The sequence below is a fragment of the Pteropus alecto genome, unplaced genomic scaffold (genome assembly GCF_000325575.1).
Source record: "Pteropus alecto unplaced genomic scaffold, ASM32557v1 scaffold224, whole genome shotgun sequence".
NCBI classification, from domain to species: domain Eukaryota; kingdom Metazoa; phylum Chordata; class Mammalia; order Chiroptera; family Pteropodidae; genus Pteropus; species Pteropus alecto.
In genome coordinates, this window is record NW_006436289.1 from 3,517,934 (window position 1) to 3,536,796 (window position 18,863).

An 18,863-nucleotide genomic window follows, 5' to 3' on the forward strand; every position below is an offset into this window, starting at 1 on the left:
ATGGAGAGCAAAGAGGAATATTTCTTCTCACTCCTGGTATTTTCTTCCATGTGGAGGAAGTGCCACAGGCATAACAGTCCTGGCCTCTTGCAGCTGGCCTCTCTTATTTTGCCATAAAAAAAGTAGAGTAAAATTTCAAGATTTGAGACAAAAATTAAACATGGGCAACCCAATGCAAAAATCCTACAAATACTTAGGCAGGAGGCTTTACAGAGGGCTGAGGTCCTGTGTTATTTAGGTAGAGGGCACTAGAGAGTTAAGCCTACATTCTGTCAGTGTGACTTTATTTGCACTCACACCCTGTTGAGATTTAACCACCTCCTTGTGCTACCAATTGACCTCGTGATCTCTAGGGGTCTTGATAACAAGCTTGAATCAATTAGTAGTCATTGTCATTGCAGCCAAATTTAGACAATTCTATAATTATGAATAATGTAAACGCCACTGGAAATTATGACATCAAGCTAGAGCAATCTCAATAATTATTAGACAAAAGAATATGGGCAGGAATATTCAGTGTGGCCCATGTATAATGAAAAATACAGTAGGCTTCGGAGACAAACTAGCTGAATTCAAACCCTACCTCAATTACTTTATATTTCTTGAAACAAGTCAACTCTAATCTCTCTGAGACTCATTTTCCTCCTCTTTAAAGCAGTGATAATACTACTTCATTCAAAGAATTATTGTAAAAGTTCGAGATAATATACATAAAGGCAGCACGATACTTGAAACATGGTAGGTGTTTAATAAATAGTATAAATAAATCATTGTTATTATTTCACAGGTCCACTCCACTCCCCATTTATAAACACTGATCATTTTCGATCATGTAGGCAGCATTTGAGAAAACAGATAGTGGCCAGAGACTGATCATTACCTATCAAATATATTTCTCTCTGCATTAATAATATATTTCCAGGTTTTAGCAGGGGACTTAGCCATCATTATGGCTGGATGTGGACAGGTGACTAAGCTCTGACGAATGATATTATGGGATTTCCAAAAGATTTCATCAAAGGAATTGATTTAACTGGGAGGGGTTCTTTTACTCCTCCTGATATCTGAAATTTTGGTGTGGTGGCCAGAGCCCCAGCATCTGTCTTGGAACATGATGTAATCTTGAGCATAGAATGGGGGCTGAGGACAGTGAAACACAGAAAGATAGAAGCATTCCTGGTCTCTCCATGCATGATGACTTAAGGGAACTTCCATAGTAGCTAACAACTTGATTTAAGTGAGGAAAATTTCTACTTTGGTAAGACACTATTTTTGAGCCTTTGTTTTTTTATAATGTAACATAATTCCTAACTCCTACAAAACTTCCTTTGGACATCGCCTATATTTAAATGGTGAGTGAAGAAAGGAATTCAGAAAGAGATAACTGTTGGTCAAAATAATAGGAAAAGGTTCATGAAAATGCAGCATTAAAGAACAAAAAAAGAAAAAGTCTGAATGAAGATGTGAAGTCATTGCTATCAAACTCAGGATGAGGTCTGAAAGATGTTATGTTTGGTCGTTAGTGCATAAAATTCTGCTGCAGCTAAGAAATAAATATGAGAATTGCAAGTTGACAAAGCAGGTAATAAAGGTCCTTTCTTGGTCTCTTGGAGAGAATGGAGAAAAAGTAGTAAAGGAGCAAACAAGTCTGTTGAGAGTAAAGACTACATTGCAGCTAATAGGAAAAGCTTGAGACAGCCTTGAATTATAATTCTAAAATGAATGAGCACTGTTTTTTAACCCATTTCCCATTTAGAAAAAAAAGTGCAGCTCACTGCCAGCATTAATTTAACTTTACATAAACACACTGTTTGAGGCTGAAGCAAATCTGTTTTTCAATGTGAAAATATAAAAATAGTTCTTGGAATTATTTCTAAACAGAACTTGCCTCTAATCCTAATGTAACAGAAATGTATACATAAGTTGGATTCATCAAATGAATCTTCAGCTAACAGCTGTTCAAGAACGATGTTAACATCATGTGTAGGAATGCTACATTTTTAGGATTTGATATTTCAGCAATCAAGAATTACTATATTTTGTAAATGGACATACCACTACTAAAAACAGAATGCTATAAATAGAACGATGTCATTTGTTTCCAAAGACTATCGATATACTAGAGCAATGCGAAAATAATAATAAAAGTGAGATATTTCATAGCAAACTTTGGGGTTAAGGTTTAGAATTGTAATCTGCGAGTTATCTTGGGGTAAAGGCTGCAGCCACGAGTGCTGCCGGCAAGTATTCTCGGGTCAAATATAAAATGAGTTAAATAATTGTCCTGACAAAATTTTTCAAATATAATTGCTGATAACAATAATTTTATTTCCACATGGTAAATTAAGTACCATCTTCAAATACCCGCGTTAAATTTTAAATAAGCATAACAACAGTCAGTATGTAATTTTGAAAGAAGATAAATCTTACAACAAAACAATTGTTGGGAAAATTGCATGATTAACTTAAATCGAATGGGCCCTCCATGTTTTTTAAATTGCCATTAACTAAATAAACTAAGAATAAACATACTAGAAGTATGTTCATGAAATCAGACTCTCTTCAGAGTTTATCATTTACCTTTGAATTTTAGTCAACTCATGCCACAACTTAAATTTAATTTCTGTTTCATCTATTGCACATCTCATTTTAGCTTACAAAAATTATTAAGTGATACTGCTAAATTTAAGCATTGCTTTAAATGCAAACTCTACAAACTCAGTACTATTTCATTCTTGAAATTTAGCGTATCTTTTCCTTCCTGCAAAAAGCAATAAATCGTTGCAAGCAAGAAAAGCGGCTAAGTAACACTCTCGAACACATTTGTGTCTTTCCACAGTGCCAGCTTTACTGAGTGGAACCTTCTCAGATAAACCGGTCGGGTACCCACGCAGGTTAACACACCACACAGAGGAAGTGCAGAGTCTTATGCGACAGAGCGAATGGATGAGTCCTTGGAGTCTCCAAAGGGAGCACAGAGAGCTGCACACATGTCCCAAGCCAGTGGCTACACCAGGTCAGCATCAACACAAGCATTTGAGTAATGCATTACACTTCAAAATTAGCAGGGCCATGTCCATGGCCATGCTACAGTGAACACACCTGATCTTGTCTGGTCTCAGAAGCTAAGCAGGGTCAGGCCTGGTTAGTACTTGGATGGGAGACCAGGTGCTGTAGGTGTAAAAAAATAAAATAGGACCACAACATCATGAGGCGATAGAAAAATTTTCAGCTCCATTACAATCTTACTGGACCACCATCATATATGTGGTCTGTCATTGACTGAAACATCACTATGAGGCAAGTGATTATACAGGGGTTTTTTTGAACCATGCAAATCTATGATCTATTCTAAGTAATACATTTTAAAGCAATACTAATAAACACATTTTTAAGTGGTACATTAATAAATATTTGTATTTCAAAAACTACTATTAAGATAAATATAATAAAAATTCTACCCAATTTAGTTTTTCATTTATTGGGAATAAAAATTACACACAACTATAGTTGTGGCAGAAGCAGTTATACCCCTGTCATCATTTCTATTATCATACTAAAATTATAAAAATAAATTTTTATTTTTAACACAAAATACAAAGATTCTAAACATCAGGTAATAAAAGCAATTTGGTCTACCTTTGCTGCTGTCACACATAATTAAAATAAGCATGAGACTTTGATCTCTGGAATCAGACTGACTGAATATGAATTAAGTCTACCACTGTGTAATCTTGGGGAAGTTACCTAAATTCTGTAAGTCTCAACTTTCTCTCCTGTGAAACAGTCATAAGTGGCTTAACACAATCTTTGGCATATAGTAAATACTCGACAAATATTAGCTGTTGGGAAAAAAGTTATTTCCATCTACATTTTAATATACCAAGACCAAAACCAAATATTATACATATTACTTTAAATTTCTCAAATAATCTTGCTTTTCTGTATTAGTGTAAAATTCAAAAATTATTATAAAATATAGTAAAACTTGATAGTTATAAAGTTATGTGTTGATACCTCCTTAGAACGAGAAGGGATAATATTTTAATATATTATGGCAATCTGAAACTAAGATCCAAGTGATTGTGATAAAGCATTGGGGGTGATCTGTATGCTTGCGGTGGGAGAAGAGCATCAAGGAAAGGTCAAGTATGCTAAAGGTATTTTCTTGGTAGAGTGCGGGGGCGTCAGATATAATACTGTTGTAGTGGCTTTGTACTGTGTCATCTTAGCTAAGATGAAACTATGGTTTCCAGAATTCTCTTCTCTATCTAGTTCCCGTTTAGAGTTGGTGTTGTAAAGAATTTGGCTGGCCTTTGTTCCTGGTTCCTGGGAGAGAACCTCTAAATTCTTGGACTTTCCCAAGAGCATCTTTGGTATTCATGGTTGGCCCCTAGATAGTTTCAGGATGGGGGCTGCCATGCTGAAAAGATCAACTGTGTGACTAGAGGATTAGGGTTTAAGCAATGTAATATCAGTCCAACCTCCTGGGAGGGGAGGGGAGGGGGCTTGATATTGAGTTGAATCACATGGCCAAAGATTCAAGCAGTCATCCTTGTGTAATGAAACCACAACAAAAACTCTGGACATGCTGGAAGCCTGGATAAGCCTCCTGGCTGGTGATAATACACGTTAATGTGCCAGGAGGGTGGTGCATCCTGATTCCATGGGGACAGGACTTGGAAGATTCTCATGAGACCTTCCCAGATCCTGCCCTACAGGTCTCTTCATTTGTCTGGTTTTGATTTGTATCCTTTTGCTATAATAAAACTGCAAACATAAGTATAGCTGTTTCCTGATTCTGTGAGTTATTCTAGTGAATTATCAAACCTGATGGGGTAGTGGAAACCCCAAAATTGGTAGCCAACTGGTCAGAAGTTAAATGTTCTGGGAGTCCCTGAGCTTGCAGCTGGTGTCTGAAGTGAGAGCAGTCTTCACAGAGGACTAATCCCTTAACCTGTGAAGTTTGGCCTAACTCCAGCTAGTTAATGTCTGAATTGCAATGTAGTTGTCCACAGGAGAAATTTGCTTGACATTTGGAAGAGCATAAGGGAAGCAGCATACATGTATTTTACATTCTGGAAGATTGGTGGAGGGTGCCAGGCACTGTGGTACTTGAAGCACACTGTTGCTGATCTCCTGGCTCACCTTGTTGGTGTGGGGCAGCACCCAACATGCAGCTCTTCCAGCTCCTGCTACATTCCCTCCAACTGCTCTGAGTCCTGGGCCAAAGATATGCACAGTTCTATAGCCAAGGGTGCCAGCTATACCTGCAGGTTTCAGGTCATCCAAGTCCTCTAAGGTGGAGTAATGAGGGACAGGTGCAGACTCCATTTTTCTTTTCTAGCAGTTTCCAGTTTGTCCCTGCTCTTGTTCTTGTTCAGCTTTCCTTCCCAGCTGCCAGCCTGGCTAACTTATAATGACTTCAGGCCCAACGCCAGATGCAAGGCAACAGATTGTTCCACCAGCAATCACCATTGAATAAGGCTGAATCCCTATAACAAGTCCCTTATTCTCTATCACTTAGTTCTGCCTCTCTGATTTTATCTTGATGGCTACAACTGTTTCAATCTATTCCTTGGTCAAAAATTATAAATTTAAATGTGATTGTAGAGAATTTAAGGGGAAGCACTTACAGGACTAGAAATAGTATACTAGGATTTTCCATCCTGACTTCATACTAGAATCTTTTAAAAAATAATACCAACTCTCTGAGATCCTGAGATTCTGGAATAAAGTTGAAGCATTAAATTGTTTTTGAAAGGTTTCTAGGTGATTCTAGCATGCATCCAAGGTTATGAAATGCTGCTCTAGAAAGAAGAAAATAAAGAAAAGGTGATTGATCTTATAAACACACACACACAAGGACTATAGCAGGAATATATAAAAACATATTTGAATATAAGAGGCATTCCGAAAATCAAGTGACATACAAGTATTAAAAATTAACCAATAGACAAAGACATAGTAGGCAAATATTAACAAAATTAAAATGTGACAATAGTAATATTGTGCTGGCTGGAAAATTACTGCTTGGCTATCGCCTATGGGAACATAAGCTATCACCCATGGGAACATAACATTCTAACGATAAGCTTTCTGCTTCTGTACCCCCGCTTGCACACCCGACCTGTGGGTTGACAGGTAGTGAATAGGAGAAAAATAGACCTTTGTGTTTAAGACAGAATGAGGAATGGGATTTAGGGCTTAAAAAATCCTGTACCTCTACATTTCAGGGCTGCTTAATTTGGGGTCTGCGTACCCCTGGTAGACCCAGCTGGCTGAATAAAGAGTGTGTTTCCTATAACTCACTGATTTCTGGTGGTCCGTGTATCTTTCAGGGGCTGACAGCTACAACAATATAAAACAAAATAGAATTCAAAGTTAACTGCATAAAAATGGGTCAAGGACATTTACACTGATAAAAGTTATAGTGCATGGTGAGGAAATGACATACTTGCATCTAGCATAGCTTCAGGATATTTAAAGCAAAAACTGAGACACACTCAAAGAAAATGACAAATTAAAATATCTCCTCTTTTAGAAGTAAGAGAATATGTAGGACTTGAAAATGTAATTAACAGGCCTTATTTACTATATTAAAAGCACATTTAATCTAACCGATTTGTTGGATTAACCAATGTTCTCTATTTTTCTGTAAACGTTAACATCCTTGACCTGCTGAAGGTAAGGCTGGAGGCTAGTAAGCTACTCTCATATGTTCACCTACTCTTACTCTTGCTGGTTAAGTTGTCCCAATCCAGCTTATGCTAGTTATTAATATGTTTTTAATTTAAAAAATATGAACCAATAAAATATGAATGTAAAAATAGTGGTCGATTCTAGAAAACTAGTTGAATACTTTGAAAAGATTGAGTAAAGATAAAATCACTATAAAAAGTTACTATCGGATTAAGTGTGAGCAAGACAACTGTAAAAAATTTTGGATACAAATCCTAGAAACTTGAATACTTCGCAAATTTGTCTACATTTGCATTCCATTATAAAGAAACCCAAAATGGAAATCATAGACAATGCATTCTGGTATTGATTTATACAAGAAAACCCACTGAACTCCAGTGTTCCTGGACTTAAGGAATAGGCCTTGGCCTTGCATCAAAATATTGGCAAATGTATGTATATTTATTCATATTAAAGTAAAATGTGTATATTTTTATTTTTTAAATGGCTCTGCGTTGTGACTTTTTTTATTTTAAAATCTGGTTGAGAGAATTTTGTAAAGACAGAATTTTGTAAAGACAGAGAAAACAAGTGTTTTTCAAATATCCATGGAATCATTATAAAAGTTGGGAAAAGAAACCCTCAGCAAACACCATGCAGACATCACATAGGACAGGATGAAACTCATGGGGAGGAGGGTCAGCCAAAGATGGATGTGGTTCCCGATTCCCTCAGAAACCTCTAGAGAGGTGTGCCTGGGCTTGGATTAAACCAGGCAACATGGAAAAATCCTGAGATCATCTAGCTAGTGATGTAGTTTGTCTCTCAAAGTTGTGATGACATAGACCACATTCTCTGTCCACAACTCCATAAAATTTATGTCACAATCAAAGAAAGAAAAAAAAGTCATTAGGAATAAGAATCCAAATAACTTAAGAGAAAAATCAAACCTAAAAGTATAGACCATTTGAAATGACTGCATTACAGAACAAAACCTTGGATTAACTTCCACTTACAGTCAAGATGGAGTATTAAGATTAGATTTACCCTCCTACATGAAACAACCAAAAAAAAAATATGAAGCAAGAGAATGGACATCAGTTACAAAGGACAGTGATCCCTGAAAAACAAGAGATAAATGAGGTGAGCCTGATTGTCTCCTCAAAGGGATTTTCAGGCTGCAGTTGTGCGTGTGGTGGGGTGGAGGGGACTGGAGGGGGAGGGGAGCAGGGGAGGCAGAGCCTGGGTAAACTCGCTGAGTTGAGAAAGAGTCCGGTTGAGAAAGAGTTGAGAAAGAAAACCAAGGCAGCTAGAAAGTCCAGTATACACTATTGAAGAGGATTAAGTTGCACAGGGAGAAACTCCCAGAGATCTGCAGATTTTCTCCAGTGTTTATTATAATAGTGATCAGCATAAAGCTTTGAAGAAAGTACCCAAGGCTGGGGAAAGAATTGCCTCCCAAAAATCAGAAAGGAATACTATTCGGCACTCATCTAGAACCAGGAACAGTATCTGTTCCCACGAGCCAGACTGAAACTCTTCATAATTCATGAGGCTCCTAGAGTATACAAGAGTGTTACCTCAGTAGTGGAGAAATTAACCCTCGTTATTTCTCAAATCCTGCCCAACATATCTAAAAACAAGTCCTGAAGAGATACAACTGTTTACAAGTAACTTAACTGTCCCAGAACAAAGCTCAAGAATATTTATAAAAATACAAATTATCAAGCATCCTATAACATAAAATTCATAATGCCTAGCATCCAAGACATGCAAAGCAGCAGGAAAATACATCCAATGCTAAGAGTGAACCAGTAGAAGCCAACCCAGAACTGAAAAAGAATTAGTAGACAAGAACATTAAAAGTACTATAAATTTAATCCATATGTTCAAATATTTAAGAGAAGACAGTGAAGATATAAAAAAAATCCAAATCATGTGTTTTTTAACTCAATGAGGGGAATTCTGATGACGTATATCAAATCATCATGTTATATATTTTCAATATCTTAGTTTTGTCAACTGTACCACAATAAAACTGAAAAAAGGAAATAATCGGAGATCCAAATTAAACTTCTAGAGAAAAACTACAATGTCTAAAATAAAGATTATATTGGAATTGTTGATTAGACACTGCAGAAAAAAAGATTAGTGGACTTGAAGACTGCAATAAAACTATCCAAAATGAAACAGAGAAAAAATAATTTTAAAAATAAACAGCACATCAACAAGTTATGGGACAACATCAATCAGCCTCACACATAAGTGTAGTCAGAGTTTCTAAAAAGGAAAGTAGCAACAAAAATTTTTTTGAGTAATAGCCAAAATTCTCCAGATCTGATGAAAATGATAACCCACAGATAAACCCATGAAGCTCCATGAACCCCAAGCAAAAGGAACATGAAGAAAACTACATTAAGGCACATCATAAAATGCTCAAAACCAGCCAGAGAAAAGTAACACATGTACACGACAGATTTCTTAGAGGAAAAATTCTGAGCAAGAGGTAATGGAGCCAGTTTTATAGTATTAAGAGAAAAACCTTTCGACTTAGAATTTTATACCCGACAAAAATTATAGTTCAAAAATGAAGGTGAAAAAGACTTTCAGACATACAAAAGCTAAAATAATTCATACCAGCCAACTTGTGCTATAAAAAATATCAAGAGGCCTTGGCACAAAGTAGTCAACATAATGAAAACCCAGGATCTACAACCAAGAATACTTTATCGAACAAAGATATAATTTAAAATCAAAGGACAGATAAGAGCTTCCAAGACAAAAATAAGCTAAAGGAATTTATCACCACCAAGCCAGTATTACAGGAAATGTTAGAGGGACTTAAGAAGAAAAAACATGTATCAAAAACATGAATAAAGAATGGTAATAACTACATTCCTATCAACAAGTACCTCAAATAGAAAAGAATTAAGTGCTCCAACCAAAAGATAAGAGTGGCTGAATGAATAAGAAAACAAGACCCCTACATATGCTGCCTACAAGAGACTCACTTCAAAGACAGACTAAAAGGAAGGGGATGGAAAAAGATATAGCCTTGGTGGACCTAGGGAGGATTGTGCTGAATGAAATGTCAGAGAAAGACAAATATCACATTTCATGTACATGCGGAATCTAAAGAACAAAATAAACAAAAAGTATCAAAAGTTCCTCAAACAGAATACCAGGTAAGTGGATCTACATAATGGGAAAGCTGCAGAAACGGTTAACTACTGGAAAAATATATAAGATTTAATTTAAATTCCCTTAAAAGATACTGCTTTCACAACAAAAAAACAATGCAGTATGGGGCTTATACTAGCAGAATCATAATTCTGAAATCACTAAGATATTTTAAAAATAAAAACCTCATGAATATAGATCCAAAACTTAAATTTTTGAAAAATAGAATTCTCAAGTGTATCAAAGGCACAATTTACTGTGATACATCATTTTAATAATAGGATACAATAATGGTTCGGGGTTAGGAAATGTGTTCAATTTGATAAATCTTCCTTTGTTCATTCATTAAAAATTTACCAACTATTATATATATGCCAGGCACTGGATACAGTGAAATAGTAGTGAACAGATATGGTCTCTGCCTTCATAAAGCACTCTAGAGAAAAACAAATAAGTAAAATACAGTTTAAAGGCTATGACAAGAGAAATACAGGGCACTGTAAGAATAAACTGGTACTTTTTAAACATCAGAGAGTGCTGTTGGAATAATCCTGTTGAGATAATTACCCATTCTAAGATGGTGGCAATTGATACAGAGAACATGGGCCTGAACAACATAATTAGAAAGTGGTATAAAAAGTTTATGATTGATTGGATGGAGTCGTCGTCAAAGATTCTTTGGGGAGGAGGGCAGTTGGTCTTAATACGCGTTATGTATAGAAGGGTGAAAGAATCAGTTAAGATTGGAAAATACAAGGTTAAGTATAAACAATTTCTTTACTGTCGTACTTGTCAGCAGTTTTATGGTGTTGTCAGTCTCAGAACATCAGGGTTAGTACATGTTTACCAAACATTCAATTACAGAACCCTTACTTTGCAGAACATCATGTGAGCGTACCATTTCATGAACATACTCTGGGGAACTACCCTCCCACAATCTCCTCTGTTCTACTCCTGTAGCTATTAATATCTAGGTGAATTCTCTAACTATATTCAATTATTTGAGGCTGTCTTGCTCTACTCCTATACACAGTACGTTTAGTTTAGTTAATAAGTGAGATGAAAGTGAAAGATTGATTGGAACCTCACAGGGGTGCCCCAAAAGCCATTAAAAAAAGAAAAAGATTATTCTGAACCAGGATCACCTGTGAATCAGTAGGATCTGACCCACAGATAAACGGCAATGAAGCAGTACTGACCTTTGTTATTATCTACACTTGCTACTGAATAATTTTCATAAGACACCTGAAAATACCAGGCTCACTAGAAACAAATCCTTCTATTAAACTGCTTAAGCAAACTTTAGATCTTAATGCTCTCTATGCTGAGTAGTTGGCCAGATCCATTTACCTAGACACACATGAAAAAATGGCATTCATTAGAAACAGAGAAAACCTGAATGTACATAAACTGCTATTGACCAGGGAGATTAAATTAGTTTACAGTGCTTGGAATATAATCTGTGTCACTGAAAGTCTGATTCTAAAATATTTAGTTCAACATGTAGAAACAGTATATTTCAAGATGCTCTAAAGAACTGACATTAACGCTAGGCAATTACTGAATAAAAAAGTATGTTGCTAACTTTTTGTGTACAGTGTCTCTAAGGTGACATCAAAAAATTAGACACATCCCTCTTTTTTGTTTTCAATATATTAAAAAGTATCATAATACAAATGCTGTAAGTTAATATTTAAAAAGATCCAAATATTTCAAGGAATGAATTATAAACAAGTTCTACAAGGAAAGGGAGACAATATCTCAATACATAAAAGTTTTGTTAACAAGATTTAAAATTTTTTAAATCAGAAAGTGTTTAAGACTAAACTCTTTCAAAGGTTCACACAAAAAATAAAATGTGTCCTTCTACAAACGCCCTGGGCACTTTGAAAATGGTCAAATTTTAAAGTCTGAGTGATAGAGGCAGCACTTCAAAGTTCTGTGAACCTTTTCCCAAATAAGTATACTTTCAATAAAACATTTTACCATTTTATCTGACTGCATTTACATTTTTATTCTTCCTAAAAAAGATTTACACTAACACTGTATTAGAGATACTTAATTTCCTGAGTGACTTCAGTCATACACCAAACATGATTTAATGAGAAAATGCTAAAATTTTAGAATGAAAAAGCATGTGCAGATTTATACTTGTCTGCCCAATTAGGGTAAAATTTGAAAGAGCATGTCACAGAACTTACACTTAAGTTCCCTAAGAAGTTAATATGATTCATCCCCAAACTTTACCAATAAACTTTCTCGAATAAAATGTTAAATCACTAAAATTACATCTTCTAATTTATTAACAAAATACTGATAGTCACTTCAGACTATCAACCTGAATATTTTCTTATATACACCAAAATCTGATTTACTAACAAGCAGGTTCTTGCAATACAAAAAGATAACAGATAACGAAAATATTTGTTTTATAATACAACCAATCCATATAATACATCCCTTCCTTAACTGCCTAAAACAATTAAGAATTATAGCACTTTATGTATAAAACCCTTTCCTCTCCATAAAACCCTGAGGTGAAAGGTTATTCATGTAAAAACTAGAACCACAATTCTCATTTCTGTATTAGACTGTAGCTATAGGTTTTAAAAATTTTATAAAGAAATGTGTCAACTTGTAAAGTTGCTCCACAGTTTTAACACAACATTCCCAGACCAACTTAGCCAAAACGGCCTGGAATGACCCCATAAAAACGATGTCCTTTGAACACTTTTTAGTGTCGAGCTGAGTGCCATTTTCCAGCTCTACTACTGTCTCTTCTGTTATCATAGTCATGGCTCCAGCCATCATGATTCCTATCTTCATAGAAATCTTCTCTGCTTCCTCTATAATGATGGTCCGACCCGTGATCAGTGTAACGCTGTTCACGGCTATAATGTCTATCTGCTACGTAGGGATAAGAATTCTGTCTGACTTTGCGCTGTGATGGTGTATCTTGGCGCCACTGGGAGCTTGAAGACTGGTTAAAAGTATGATTATGTGACTGAACCGATGGGGAATATCCTGATTGGTCGAGATGAGGAGAACCATACTTCCCACCATATGACATCTGCCTCAAAACATTGTTCATCTGAGGGAAGAGAAAAAGGAAATGTTAACTGCATTGATATTTCTAGCTATCAAAGCCAATAGATATCTGATCACTATAACCAAACACGTAACAATGAAAAAGCAAAATCACTTGCCTGGATGGATCTTAAGTTAAACATACTAAAAGCAGTATGACAGCATCATTCATTCCAATGTACACCTATAAGATATCTGTACAGACTACTTTGCCCTAAAGAATACAACTAAGATGGAAGTCATACAAAATGACTACATTGTGAATCACTATGTGATAAACACATAAAGAGCCATGAGCTCAGTATCATAAGGTAGCGTATGACCAGAATATTAAAAGCATGAATGCGATACTTTAAGGAAAATATTTTAAGGGAGTAGTATGCCAAGGAAATTGCACAAACAAAAATAAAAGGAAAACATATAATGGGTTCATAGAATAGCAAGTAAATTCTGGCTGAAACAGGTTATAGATCTCATAAGTAGTGAATGGACAGTAAGGCTAATAAGATTTATTGGAATCAGACAATAAAATGCCTTAATAAGGAAGCTAGAGAATTCTGACTTGGCCTACAGCAAAATGAGACAAAAATAAGTAATATGTATAAAGTTAGCATCCCTTTGTATTGGTCTCTCAATTTTACTATATTTTCCTTTTATATTTTTATTTTGTAGACCTGTCAAATTCAAAAGCCTAGGGACCAGAAGCCAAGACTGTGATTTGGATGAAGAAAAGAAAGGAATGAAAGAGAAAAAAAAAAAGGACTTGGCAACTGGAAGGAAAACAAATTTGAAACACATACACACCAACAATGGCTGAAGAAAAATACAAATGTTAAATGCAGTTCTTCTATCTTTGTTCTTTAAATATATATTTTGGGCCAGTGAAAACTTAGTGATCAGTCTGCAAAGATCATACTAGTCTAACTAAAATTTCAGAAGTTAATTTAAGAATCATCTGAACATTTTAACTATGTTTTTTGTTTTTAGTAACTCAAGTTGAAAAATCAGCCTACCACTGCTTGTCTCTGAAAATTTTCTGGAGAAGAAAAAGATCTCTGAATTATCTGTGCTGATGAAGTCACATTATCCACAGTCCTTTCATACCTGCAAAAAAATAAGAAAACCAATATATAATCATTTATTCAAAACTATTTACATACCAATCATGAGCAAGACACAGCTCTCAAAGGTAGGAACAAGACAAGATTATCATCTGCTCTCATGGAGCTGCAGTAAGGATTCAGACAATGAGACTTCACATGGTTATAAGTGATATACTGAATGACTAAATAGCAAGTAGAGGTAAGAGAGATAGGGGGTTCTATTTTAGCTTGGTTGGTCAGGGATGGCCTTTCTAAAGAGACATTTGAAGTCAGAGTTGAATATAAAGGTTACTAGGAAGAAAAAAACATTTCAGCTGAAGGAAGGACTAACGTAGGGGTAAGCAAACTATAGTCTGAGGGCCAGATCGTTTTTGTAAACAAAGTTTTACTGGAACACAGCTATGATGTTTTGTTTTTATATTATTTATGTAGTACCACAATGGCAGAGAAAAACTGTATGGCCTGCAAAGTCTAAAATATTAACTATCCAGTCCTTTATAGGAAAAAAATTGTCAATCACTGGGCTAGTGGAAAGGCCTAGACTGAGAACTAAAATGAAAGGATTTTATCAATAGATAGGACAGTTAGGAAAACAAAAGAAATAAAAAATAGAATCTACATTTTTAGCTTGAGCAACTAGGTAGACATATACTAAGACAAGAGAGAGGAAAAGGTTTTGAGGAGTTCTGTAACATAAATAGAGTATTAATTTTAAGGAATTATTCCTTATTCTTCACTTCCTAAACAGGCAACTTGCTCTACAGAAAAACTCAATTTAGAAAATGTTATAAATTAATTTTATGCTTTTGGAATCAAATTAAAATTGATGTCTTATAGTTTAGATCTTTTTGAGTTTTCTTAAATCAGTTGCATTATCTGTATGCTAAGAGGGTAAAAAGTGTAATTTTACTTTTAACAAGAGTATAAAAATAATGTATACTCTAGCTTTGCATTAAAGTACTTAGTTGCATATTTTCCCCCAAGAAATTCTAATGGAGGTGGGGGTGGGAGGTAAAAGCTATTTTTTTGTCCATCTAAGATACCTTTAAAGGTTCTATAAAAGTGGCTGGAGATGCTTCAAATTCCATCTATAATGAGTAGTATTTAAACACAATTTCAGCTGGCAAGAAAGAACGGTAAGAGGGTATATTTTTTATACTCTTGCTTTCTTATAATTTCACCTTCCAATACTGTTTCATATCCATCCACTTCTCTCTAGCTCTTGACACCACCCTAAACCAAACCATCAACCTCACCCCAGTAACTTCTCTGCTATCTTGCTACTAATAATACCAATACCTTGCTATCAATAGCTTCCTAATTGGTTTTTTATTTTCATCCTTGTCCCTCCAATCCATTCTCCCATTGCAACCAAACAACTCTTTCAAATATAAACCTAATCCTATTACTACTGTACTGAAAACATTTCAATATCTTACTATAGTTCTTGTGGTAAAATCTCAAAATTCAAATTATAGCCTATAAGAAGGACTTATCATTCAGTCTCTATCTACTTCACCAGTATCATCCACTACTCTCTATTTTTCACTCATTATGATCTAGGTATACTGTCCTCTCTCAGTTCCTCACTCATTTATATCATCTCTCCTTGTTAAAACTTTCTCCAAGCACTTTCTACTCCTTTAGAGAATTTACTGTAGTAATTAAATAGGTAATCAGAAAAAACATGTGTGTCCTCATTTAGACTTCAAGGCTGTATATCACAGTGACTAGGCTTGATCTCCCTGCCTGGGTTTGCATCCCAGCCCACTGCTTATGAGCAGTTCTGATCTGAGCAAGTTAACCTCCAATCCTCATTTTCGTCATACACAAGGAAGAGATCATAATAATCCCTACCTCATAAGACTACTGTGAGGAGTAAATGAGATCATAAATGCAAAAAAACTTGGTAAAAACCTGACACATGACAGATATCTGTTAACTCCTGAATGAAGCCCATTATGATTGATAAAATATCCCTATAGATACACTAGGAAAAAACTGTTCCTGGTAAATTGTCAGCCTCCCCCCCACCCCCCGCCCCAAAGTAAATTAAATTACTTAATATAAACATAGTAACTTTTCTAATTTTCAAGAGCTGGAAGGGATTTTAAAGATCATTCGATTCAACTTCTTTTCTTTACAAATGGAAGGATAGGACCAGAGAAATCAGACTAGTTTGAGATTACACAATTGGTAGAGGCAGACCTGGAATCCAATTCTACAGAACTCAGTCCAATATTCTGTTTACTAATAGGTATTTTTAAACTTCAAGTAACAACAAATTAGTGGTCATAAAACTAACTTGAATTTTTAAAAGATAAAATAAAATGGAAAATTGAGGCTTCCAAGTAAAAGGGTAGTTGTGAGAAATTTTGTTTCAGTTATATGCATGTATATGTGGGTGTGGGTTTGTCTTTACAAATGAATATAGTTTATATATGTATCTATTTTAAGGGAACTGTATGTAATGTGTATATCTATAGTCTCCTTAAAATAGATACATATATAACTATAATCCAACACAGCAAATAATAAAGGAGCATAAAGAAGAAAAACAATCACTCGTTATATATTCTAAAATCACTACCTAAAAAAATCCTGATAAATAATTTTAACAATAGGTAAGGAACATTACCTGCTAGGAGATGTAGAGGTAGGGCTTGAATTTCCAACATGATGCTGGGGATATGACAAACTAACATCCTGTGAGGCATGGCTACTTCCTAAAATGAAATAATTTGTGAAATTCTTCTTGATAGAAAATTTAATTTGAAATTATATCCCTCACCACAAATCATTACAAAAAGGCTAAAAGAGAAAACCTCAAATTTTAGTAGACTGCTTTACAGTTTCAAAAATTCTAAGAGTTTAATAGCAGATATATCGGAAACAAATGGTCCCAAAGGTAACATCCAATGTGTAAATATCCACTCTGGCCACAATATTCTGATCCTCACACAACATTTACGGCTGGATACATGAAAAGTTTTACCCTCCCATGATCAAGAATGAAAATTTGTAAAAGTAAATTACAAAGCAGCCAAGAAAAGTATTTTCAGAAAATAATGCTTGCTTGCTCCTTTCACAGAATGGACCCAACCCCAAGTCTTTCTAACAATGAAGTTTGTTCTTTTCATTAACCCAAACTGAAATTTTCAAATCAGTTTTAAAATTATGACTGTCAAAATCCACGTTGTCAATGTTACCCATTTTCAGGGATACTATTTACTATTCAAAAAGCTTCCAGTATTTTCATCCAAAAAAAAAAAAAAATTTAAACTGAATAAAACTAAAAATAAAAAAATTAAGCAGCAAATAATCCCTCTCCCCAAATATCCTTGAAGTTACCTGATCTAAACTGAATTTTGATAGGCCTTCCAAAAAGTTTGATTCCATTAAGTAGATTCATTGCATAAGGAACAGATACTTCATGTTTGAAATTCACAAATGCAAACTGCTTTGGTTTACCATCCTTATCTTTTGGAATTTTCACTTTTATTACTGGCCCAGCCTATAGACAAAAAAGTTTACAATTTAAATAAGGCAATTTCAGGAAAATACTCAAGCTTTACAAAGTTTAAGAACAGAAACATAATCAGGAACTCTTAAGAATTACAGATTTCCATCTCAGAATAAAGATCCTACAGATATAACTGAAGATCAGATTAATTTGGGGAAAGGGAGCCCATAAGGAACTAGAAACAGTAAATTACATTTCTCAGCACTTTATGACTAACGAGTTGACCAATATCCGTCTTTTTCCCACTTCACGGAAATTAACGTTTTTCAAGGGCAAGACAAAGTGGTCTTCTTCAACAAAAATTCACTTTTGTTTCGATTAATCAAACAGCACTAGCTGGAGCATGGAACTAGAGGGAATTTTTGAAATACTTTGAATTATTAACGAATTTTAACGTAGAAACGCCTGCCACAGTGCTGCTTTTCTACGGAGTATTTGAGTCTATTTTAAGTATTTCAATGCTGCAATTTTATAAGAAATTTAAGTGGAAAACAAATAATGACAAAGAAACTGCAACGTAATTTGTTAGTCATATAAATCAAAGACAAAGTGTCCTAAGGGGAAGATGAGAAAAGGAGAAATAGGAAAAACGCTACTTTATATAAATGTCTCATCACTATATTGCACACTTGAAACTAGCATAATATTGTATTTCAACTGTAATTAATTTTTTTAAATTTTAAAAACACTGCTCAAAGAAGAACCCACATGTATTATGTCCCTTTAGGGCTCCTGAATCGTTACCTCGGAAATGCTTCATTGAGGATCCCTCCAACACCTTTAATCCTCACTTTCGCGTGAACTAGGGTTCTTTGATAATAAAATGACACCGAGCAAACACCCTTCTAAGCGTGACCTCCAGCCCCAACCGGCTCACCTGTCGGGTGCCCAGACCAACAGCCAAGCTTGTGCGAAAAAATCGGGGATGGCCGTTGGGCCGGGACCTTCGCGAGCGGAAAAAGAAAGGAAAAAGCTAATCCCCGCCCAAGCTTGTGCGAAAAAAAAGGGATGGCCGTTGGGCCGGGACCTTCGCGAGCGGAAAATGAAAGGAAAAGGCTAATCTCAGCCAGTTACCTGGTGGAAAAGCTCGAAAAGGAGTTCCTCCGTCACTTTAGTTTCAAGGTTGCCGACAAAGAGAGTCCGATCCGCTTCGGCTGCCGCCGCCCCCATCTCAGCGTCGACCCTCCCTCAAAAGGCCGTAGGGTCGTCGCCGACGCACCCACTGCGCACTCTCGGAAAACACACGTCTGCGCGCTCCTAGGCGTCACCGACGTAAACGTCAATCACGC

At 35.5% G+C, this 18,863-nt stretch overlaps 1 protein-coding gene and 1 long non-coding RNA gene across 2 annotated transcripts in view; one reads left to right on the forward strand and one right to left on the reverse strand.

Moving 5' to 3' along the window:
• LOC112480441 overlaps positions 1-13,836 on the forward strand; it is an 18,619-nt gene extending 4,783 nt beyond the window's left edge. Inside the window, exons 2-3 of the long non-coding RNA XR_003046589.1 lie at positions 2,840-3,016; positions 13,621-13,836. This is a non-coding gene — a long non-coding RNA (uncharacterized LOC112480441). The remainder of the gene's footprint in view (positions 1-2,839; positions 3,017-13,620) is intronic.
• RBM7 (RNA binding motif protein 7) lies at positions 10,620-18,850 on the reverse strand. The gene is made up of 5 exons (XM_006912793.3): positions 18,649-18,850; positions 17,403-17,565; positions 16,690-16,777; positions 13,962-14,052; positions 10,620-12,952 (listed from the first exon to the last, which is right to left on the reverse strand). Exons 1-5 carry the CDS (start codon positions 18,742-18,744, stop codon positions 12,596-12,598), a joined length of 795 nt encoding a protein of 264 aa, XP_006912855.1. The 5' UTR covers positions 18,745-18,850; the 3' UTR covers positions 10,620-12,595.
• Positions 18,851-18,863: the final 13 nt, after the last annotated feature.